This window comes from Lipotes vexillifer, unplaced genomic scaffold (genome assembly GCF_000442215.2).
Source record: "Lipotes vexillifer unplaced genomic scaffold, Lipotes_vexillifer_v1.1 scaffold512, whole genome shotgun sequence".
NCBI classification, from domain to species: Eukaryota; Metazoa; Chordata; class Mammalia; order Artiodactyla; family Lipotidae; genus Lipotes; species Lipotes vexillifer.
The window spans coordinates 964,538-974,258 of NW_006787695.1; the positions used below are offsets into that span (position 1 = coordinate 964,538).

Sequence of the window (9,721 nt, forward strand, 5' to 3'; positions counted from 1 at the left end):
TCTTTGGGACCAAAGGATTCAAAAGCTGGAGGCCGTCCTTTGTTAAATCCTAATATAGTGGAAAAATACACACACCTTCCCAGCAACCTGGTTTGAAAGGCCGGCTTTTCATTTCAAGGGAGAGAAGTTTATTTCTGCGTTTTTTGTTTTTTGGGTTTTTTTCTGTCCAGGGATTCTTTGGCGGTTCTACTCACTGTGTGTTTGCTTCTGAGGACTTGAGAATTAAAAGCAGCGAATGCATTTAAACCGAATATTCTGCTGACAATGGCAGATGATCTTGGCATTGGGGATCTTGGTTGCTATGGGAACGACACACAGGAATCTATTCCTGTGCTGATGGATAATTTGGATTCTTTCCACTTTTTAACTCTGAGCAATAATGCTGCTATGAACCTTCCTGTACAAATCTTTGTGTGGACGCAGCTTGTTCCATGTCTCTTGGGTAGAAACCAGGAGTACAATGGCTGGTCCTAGGGTCCCAATATCTTGTTTTACATCAAGGAAACCCTTCAGTCGGGACATCATCTCCTAGCTTTTGACCAAAGCAAGCAACAATTTAGATCCAAGTCGACCCCTCTGTGGCCAGTGGGTTTGGATTGACCTTGAAAACCGCCAAGATGTTGGGTCTGACTGCCCAGCACCACCTGTAGAAACAGCCTCTGTGATTTTATGTCTGTAGTTTGTCTCTTTCTACCCCAAATGCAGGCACATTGGGAGCAGGGTCCGGGGGGTGCCCTATAGCCAGCAAAGAGGTTCTCTTAATTTGTTTTGGGTTTTTTTCTGGCCGCGCAGTGCAGCTTGTGGGGTCTTAGTTCCCCGACCAGGGATCGAACCCATGTCCCCTGCAGTGAAAGTGCAGAGTCCTAGCCACCGGACCGCCAGGGAAGTCCTGAGGTTGTCTTCATTTAAGTCATTGATTCGTTGAGGAAAACACTGAGGCCACTGGCCACAGGCGTTGCTGCATGCCGCGTCCAGCTGTGGGGCTAGACCCCAAGAGCATCGTCCACTAGGTGTGTTGGCATTCTTCCACAACCTACTGACTCGCTTGGTCCTCCATCCACCACCAGCCCCACCAGCCCGTCTGCAAGCAGGGCACACCCTGTCTAGGCATTCTGCCAACACAAGCTCGTAAGGTGACAGGTGTACAACTCACCTGGTTTAGAGAAACTACCTTTGGTTTCAAGGCAGGAGGATGCCACGCCCAGTACACCACCCTTAACTTCACCTCTCAGTGATTTGCTATGAAATCCTTCACCCTTCCAGCGTAAGCCATTCTCCTCTTGTAAGTCAGTCCCATCTAATTCTTTCTGGCAACCAGGTACGTATCAGAAATACATACCAAACACGCTGGAAGGCTTTTTCGTTCCAAATCAAGGGGTCGAGATCAGCAGTGCTTTTTTGTGAGGGGCCACACGGGATTCTGGTAGGCTGCGTGGACCACATAAGGTCTGCCTTACATATCCTTCTTTTTGTTCTGTTTATCTTGTCCAACTCTTGAAAAGAACGTGAAAAACCATTCTTCGCTCCAGAGGGACTTACAAAAATAGACCCAGGGTCAGATTTGGCCATCAATTGCTGACCTTTGTCCTAAATCATCAGACAGTGAGGCATCCCCCACGGAGGGAGCACAGCTGGAGGATTCCGTGGCGACGTAGGTCCACAGGTATCCTCTTTGGCTGTGGTTAAATGCTTCGCGCTTTCGCCTCCAGGCGAGGGTAGGGTTTGAGACCCTGGTGACTCAATTTGGGTTTGTGATAGCGACACAGGCTCTCCCTCCTTGCCTAGAAGTGAGGTGATGCTGGACGTGACCCTATAGCCCGCAAATGGTCAGAGGGACAGGGGTCCAGACAGGAGACGGAGCCCCGAGACCCCCAGCTCTCTGGCCATCCCCGCCGTGCTTTGGGGTAGCTGTGTGATCACTCATGCATCCCGCCCGTCTCTGGGCCTTACTTTTTTTTTTTTTTTTTTTTTTTTTATACACAACGTATTTATTTATTTATTTATTTATGGCTGTGTTGGGTCTTCGTTTCTGTGCGAGGTCTTTCTCTAGTTGTGGCAAGTGGGGGTCACTCTTCATCGCGGACTGCCTAACTTCTTACTCCTAGGACTGACTTACAGGAATTACCATTGATAATACTGATTTAATTTGGTTTATGGATGGATCCTATTTAAAGGATGACAAGGGGCATTAGCAAACTGGGTGCACAATAACCTTGATGGTATAAATAATTGAAAGTGGTGTAAATAATTGAAAGTTCTTATTTACCAGACATCAAATTGACTCAACAAGCTGAACTGATTGTATTAATTAGGGCTTGTCAATTATCCAAGGATCAAATAGATATTTATAGTGACAGTCACTACGCTTTGGAGTGGCTCATGATTTTGGAATGCTATGGAAGCAAAGAGGATTTCTCACCTCTTCTGCCCAGACCATAAAAAATGGGTGCCCGGCCTGTTGCTGACCCCCCCCCCCCCCGCCCCGTTACTGGCCTGCTTTGCACGTGTGTCTTCCTGCCCCCTGTCCTCCGCCTCTGGGGGCAAAGAATGTCACCTGCCTTCTCAGGAAACAAAGGATGTTGCAGCCTCAGCCTCTGCAGCGCCCCGGACGGTGGGGATTCAGGGTGGAGAACAACAGGACCCTGGCCTTAGAGACTTAAGGTGCACGTCAGAGGAATGGTTTCAGTGAGCCCAGACTCTTGCATCGCCCCATACACAGAAAAGCGCTACATTCACGCACTTGAGATGTCTGCTTTTCTTTAATTAGCAGTCATCTTTTCATGTTCAGCTACCTGGGATTCTTTTTTTTTTTTTTTTTAATCTCCTATCTATCCAGGCTCCTCCCGGACCTCTTGGGAACAGTCCTTCAGAGCGATCTGAGAGCCTGTGTCCAGGGCTTCCGTCCTCACAAAGTCCACTGAATAAAGCATAATTCTCACCTTTTAGGTTGTGCTTTTTTTCCCCATCAACACCTCTAAATGAAAGCTTTGCAGGAGTGTGAGTATGCTCTGCGAGGTCTGGGGAACCCACTCAAATATCCAAACTAGGGAAATTTCACAGAGCTTTGGCAGCCTGTTAAAACACGCAGTGGAGGATTCAGCAGACGGTGTTGACACAATTGGATTTTCAAAATATGCGAAAGGACAAATTTAGCTCCTTATCACACCGTGCACAGAAATGAGCTCAAAATGCACCAGAGACCCACACAGAAGAGACAAATTGACAAAAACTTTCCAAAGAAAACTTAGGAGAGAATCTTTGTCCTCTTAGGTTAGGAAGGAATTTTCTAGATAAGGTAGCAAAAAAGCCTGATCTGTCGGGGTCGGGGGGGGGGGGGCGTATTAGAGTTTATCAAATTTCAAAGCACTCATTAAGAAAATGAAAAGATATACTGCAGACTGGGAGAAAATATTCGCAAACGAATGCAACTCAATAATAAGACAAATGAAAAAAAAGAAAAAGAAAGAGTGGATATATATATATGTATAACTGATTCACTTTGCTGTACGCCTGCAAATCAACTATAGTCCAATAAATTTTTTTTTTAAAAAAGACAAATGATCTAATAAACGGGCAAAAGATGTCAACAGATATTTTACTAAAGATGACAGGGATGGCCAATAAGCGCGTGAAAAGATGCTCAACATCATTACTTATTAGAGAAATACAATCAGAACCACAGTGAGATCCCACTTCATGCCCATTTGGATGGTTAGAATAAAATTTAAAAAAAATGACAAGTGTTGATGAGAATATGGAGAAATCAGAACCCTCATCCACTGGGTTTTTACTTTTTTTCCAGGGTGGTTAAAAATATGAGTTTGGAAGCAAGCAGCCTTGGGTGCAAATTTCTTGTTCTGTTTCTTCATCATGATGTCTTTGGGTTCATCCCTGAAACTCAGGTTCAGTTGATGCCACTATAGCATGAGACGCATACAGCTGCCAATTTTCTTTGTATAAACTTTCTTACGTTGAGATAAATATAGATTCACGTGCAGTTGTAGGAAATAACACCAGAGCTTCTGTTTACCTGTTTGCCCTTTACCTGTTTCCCCTCAACCGTACAGCTCTAGTAATACAGTAACCATGGTAACCAGAATACGGGCGTGGATGCAATCCATCAATCTTGCTTAGATTTCCTCAATGTTGCTTGCGAGGACACAGGGAGAAGACGGCCATCTACACGCCCAGCGGAGACACCTCGGGAGGAACCAACCCTACCCACGCCTGGATCTCGGACTTCCAGCCTCCAGGACTGGGGGAAATAAATGTCTATTGATTGAGGGACTCGGTCTGGGGTGCTTTGTTATGGCAGCTCAAGAAGACCCACCCAAGCGTTCTAAGGGTCCTCTATCAAGCTGTATCATTTTGCCTATGGATGTCCAGTGGTCTCAGCATCATTCGTTGAAAAGACCATCCTTTCTCTAAGGCATTGCCTCTGCACTTGGTCAAACCCTTGCCTTCATTTACGGGAAATAGTAGGTGCCCATGCCCAGGGTATTGGAAGATGAAATAATCGGGGACATCAAATGCTTGGTACACATCTGGTCCCCAATACTGGGCGCTTTCTATACTGGTCTTGGCCCACTACTGAAACCTGGAAGGTCTATAAAAGCTTTTCTGGAGGAGGACACAGTCTTGATGAAGAGCTTGATGAAGTCTGAGATCTAGACAGGCTGACAGAGAGTGTGTGTATTCGTTTCCTGGGGTGGTTGTAATAAATGACCACAAACCAGAGGCTTAAAACACTAGAAGTCCATCCTCCCCCATCCTGGAGGCCAGACGTCTGAGGTCAAGGTGTCCCAGGGCTGCGCTCCCTCCAGAGGCTCCAGGGGAGGGTCCTTCCCGCCTCTTCCAGCTTCTGGGGGCTCCAGGCGTCCCTGGGCTCGTGGTCGCATCCCTCCCGTCTCTACCTGTCTTCCCTGGGCTTCTCCTTTGTGTCTGTGTCTCTCCTCTTCTGTCTCTTAGAAGGACACCTACCAGAGCAGATTGCTTTGAAAAGGAAACAGTATAAGGGATTCTTCCCAACTTGTTTTCCTACTGTCTTTTCCCAAACTGCCAAGGTTATATTTTTACAAATCTCTTGTAGAGGTTCCTGGTTCCTTGAACAGTAAATAATCAAAAAATAGTTCTTGGATGACTTAGGAAAGGACTCATTCCAAGAACTTACAGGAAAACGCAAGGGGTAAAAAAAAGTCCTTGAGAAACTGCTCTAAAAGGGCATGTCTTTCAACATTTCTTACAAAGCACTTGGCCAGAGAAATATTTTTGTGCCTTTTGTTGATAACAAGGAGTGGCCTTCCAGAAAAGTTATTTCGCATGACAAGCAGCAACAAGCCGGCAGAGTTAACTAACCCCACCAGGAAATCCGTGCATGTATCATGCAGACTGAGGATGTCAAGCCCAAACATGGCGGGGGACCCACCAGAGACCAATGCATGTGATTTGTTTTTTCTTTCTTCCCTATTATCATTGACATGCAAACATGGTGTAAGTTGAAGGTTGCAACGTAATGATTTCACATATTTATTTACTTTTGAAATTCTGTGACCCATTTATTTTTAGGCCACACTGCATGGCCTGTGGGACCCTAGTTCCCTGACCAGGGATCCAACCTGCGCCCCCTGCATTGGAAGCTCGGGGTCTTCACCACTGGACCACCGGGGAAGCCCTGATATCATGGGGTTTTTTTGCGGTATGCGGGCCTCTCACTGCTGTGGCCTCTCCCGTTGCGGAGCACAGGCTCCGGACGCGCAGGCTCAGCGGCCATGGCTCACGGGCCCAGCTGCTCCGCGGCACGCGGGATCTCCCCGGACCGGGGCACGAACCCGTGTCCCCTGCATCGACAGGAGGACTCTTAACCACTGCGCCACCAGGGAAGCCCTGATTTCATGTTTATAAATCCTGCCAAACGGTCACCACCAAGCAAGAGCTCACACCTCCACCAGGTCACACAGTTGCCCTTTCTTTTTGGTGATGAGAACTTTTAAGACTCTCCTAGCGACTTCCGAGTACGTAATACAGTATCGTCAGCTGTCATCACCGTGCTGTACACTAGCTCATCCCGTTCCGTGTTCTGAATGTCTGTCCCCATCCCCAAGCTGTGTGAGTGTCTACGTGACATCAAGTCCCATCTTTCTCTCCCCCATTAGCGGTTTGTTCTGGCAACAGTCCAGTGCTAGGTTTTTTATTTTTTTTAACTTAAAAAAAATTTTAATTGGCACATAGTTGATTTACAACGTTGTGTCAGTTTCTGCTGTACAGCAAAGAGAAGCAGTTATATGTATACATGTAACTTTTTGCGATTTCTTCCCATTTTTCCCCCCTTTTTAAAATCATACAATTTGATTATTATATTAAACTTGCTGATTCTCTCTGCTCATTATCTTGGTTAACAATCAGTGCTGTCTACAGACTGTCATACAGAGTGAAGTAAGTCAGAGAAAAACAAATATGCTAACACGTATATGTGGAACCTAGAAAAATGGTACAGATGAACCGGTCTGCAGGGCAGAAAGAGAGACACAGATGTAGAGAACAAACGTACAGACACCAAGGGGGGAAAGCGGGGGGTGGGTGGTGGTGGTGGGATGAATTGGGAGATTGGGATTGACATGTACACACTAATATGTATAAAACAGATAACTAATAAGAACCTACTGTATAAAATAAATAAATTTCAAAAAAAAAAAACCCTCAACGACAAAAAAATACTCCAATTTTGTTCCTTAGGATGATGGAAAGAGTTGGTATATAAGACAGTAGTGGTATATAAGACATTACCTTAAGGCACTAAGGTAAAAATGGCATAGTACTCTAAAGGGCAGAGATCTATGAAATCGGGAAGGAGAATTGGTCTACTTTTCCTAATTCAGGTGTGGTGGCTAAAAGAAACCCTATTTTAGTTCAAGTTGTTTGCATTTCCACACCAAAACTCGTTAGCATTAGGATAACTCCTGTGCATTCAAGCACCAGGATTTGACCAAGTGACTTTGAATAACAAAAATACTTGCTGTGTTCCTGTAAATCTACACACTTTAATCCAGCTGGCCAGGTCAATACATCTGGAAATGCTTTTTCTTCACCTGCCATTTCATCCTGCCCCAAAATAATTGGATAATATTTCTAGAACAATTAAATGTTTTTTTTTTAAAAAAAAACAGAAACTCCTATGTACCAAAATATTAGTGATAGTATAGGTCAAATCACATCTCTCAAGGATTCAACTTATGTTAATTCTGCAGTCTTGACATTACACAGCACGAACTCTGGCACTGGCATTCTTCAGGAAATAACATCGTATTACACCTCTTGGATGGATATTATTTAGACGTCGTTAAAATGTTCTTATAGGTTCTTGTATGTTCTCATGTATTGATTTAGCACGTGTCAGAGTGCCTGCCATTTGGAGAGAACTCAAAAAACCATGTGATGGGTGGATAGATGGATGATGGATGGATGAAAGGATGGTCCAACAGTATGGCTCAGAGCACAGACGTTCCTTCCCCAACACAAAGTTATGGTGATCACCCCATGCAACCCACCCAAGGACTATATCCCTATGGCTATTTCCAAGTAGCCCCTGAAGCACCATCTGTGTGAAACCAACCAAGACTACCGATCAGTCACCCATAGATCAAAAGAAACAACCCCTCCATAGCTCACGCCTCACACAAGTGAATGCCACAACGAACCCCAGAAGTCCACCCAGATCTCAGATGGATTTGAACACAGCCCTCTCCAGCTTCCTCCAAACCTGTGTCTAATGAACTCATGATTTTCAACTGCACACGTGTGATAAACCATTCAAACACTGAAAAACTGCATTCCCTTCTCTTCAGTATAGCGACTGACATCCAGCTTTAATCATCCTACGGTGGCAACCAACAGTGACCCTGGGAGAAGCTCCAACATACGGCATTCATTTCCGGATGCTTCTGGAGGTGAGGCTTTCTCACGGAATAAAGTGTCTAGTGTCATCAAACGGAGAACCGTCCCGAAAGAACCGAGGTGACATGGAGAGCACAGTAACTCCATACTGTGAAGTGAGGCAGTGAGACCCAGCAAAGGGCAGCCCGGTGTCCTGGGCCGCACACGGGTTTGCCTCGAAACCAACAGCCTCAACCAAATCCAGTTACCGGGAGTGCACAGCCACCACACACCCCTCAGCGTAAACCCTTGTAGGTCAACCAGTTTGGAAGCGGTCACTGCTCCCAAGCCAGCTGGAATCTTCCTTCCAAACATCTCTGACACATCTCCACGGGGCATCTGTCAACACACTTGGAAGTCCTCTTGGGTATTTTTGCCAAAGAGGAACCACAGCTGTGGTGTTTCTCAGCCATGCTTGGAAAAGTCCACACTGGGGTCACACTCAAGACATCCGAACGTTTGCTTCGTCTTCACAGAAAGGACTCTTGGTTCTGCAAAGTCCCAAGGCACTCACTCAATCCCTCTCCTCGTGTTACGGGCACTGGGACAGAAACTCTGCGATGACGTCTAACCCTACGTAGGATGGACACGGCAGCACCTGCCCAGGACAGAATCCTGAGCTCCTTCAAGCAAAACCAGAGACCCAGGGTTGACCAGAAGGTTATTCCTGTGCCCTTTTGCCGACAAGGTGTAAAGGAGATGCAACCTCCTGGGGAACCCCCAGGAGGCACGGGTAGCTGGGGTCACACAGGCCTTTGAGCTGGGTTTTGGATGGACCACGTGACTGACATGAGGCACTCAAGCTGGTCAACCATAAAGAGAGGCACATCGTGGAAGAGTCTTTCCCTCGGAAAGGACTCGAGATGTTCATGGAACAGGGCCACCCAACGCCATGGCACCATCATTGCAGGAAGCGGTCCAGCTTCTCCTGAATCCGGACAAATGCATCCTTCCCCAGGTAATCGATGCATCCCTCCTCCCACTTCCTCCGTTCCTCATCAGGACTCAGTGCCTTTTCTTCGATGGAAATCTCGGAGACGGAGATGGCCAGGTCCACCTAGGGAAGACAAGCCCACAGGAGACGGTGTTAGAAAAACCGTCGTCAGAGACTGAAAGCCGGCCCGAGCATCCCACCTGGCTGAGCAATCGGTTCCACGGACAAACCTCACCACGTCTCAGGGAGACGGTGCTGACACTTCGCTTCTGAACAAACCACACGCTGAATTTAATATAACCTTCTTACAACAAGATGCTTTGTTGGCCTGACTTTGTTGAAATTTTATACTTTATCATTGTACTTGTGTCCACTTGTTCCTAAGACCTGTTTTAATGTCTAGCCACTAAACCCTTTCACACACGCTTATATGATCATCTTAATCTTTCCACCCACCAAAAAAAGGTTCTGTATCTGCTATAATTAAAATGGATAACCAACAAGGACCTCCTGTACAGCACAGGGAACTCTGCTCAATATTATGTCGCAACCTAAATGGGAAAAGCATTTGAAAAAAGAATAGATACCTATCTATGCATAACGGAATCAGTGTGCTGTATACCTGAAACTATCACAACAATGTTAATCAACTATACTCCAAAATAAAATAAACAGTTAAAAAAAACCCAAAAACGTTCTGTATCCCTGTGTGTAACCAAACTACGCGAAACGAAGACAAGGTTCATATTGTGTAAATAAAGCGTATGACATTTTGGACAGCCTGGCAAGACCATTTCAATACTAATTTAAATCGTTTTTTTTTTCTCGCCATGGCAGGGTTTCCATATTCTTTTTTTT

General features: G+C 45.8%; 1 protein-coding gene across 1 annotated transcript in view; it reads right to left on the bottom strand.

The window, feature by feature from the left end:
• Positions 1-8,830: 8,830 nt before the first annotated feature.
• The window catches only part of GYG2 (glycogenin 2), a 29,111-nt gene continuing 28,220 nt past the window's right edge, over positions 8,831-9,721 (bottom strand). The window contains exon 10 of the mRNA XM_007460488.1: positions 8,831-8,986. Coding sequence (XP_007460550.1) covers positions 8,831-8,986 — 156 coding nt within the window. The remainder of the gene's footprint in view (positions 8,987-9,721) is intronic.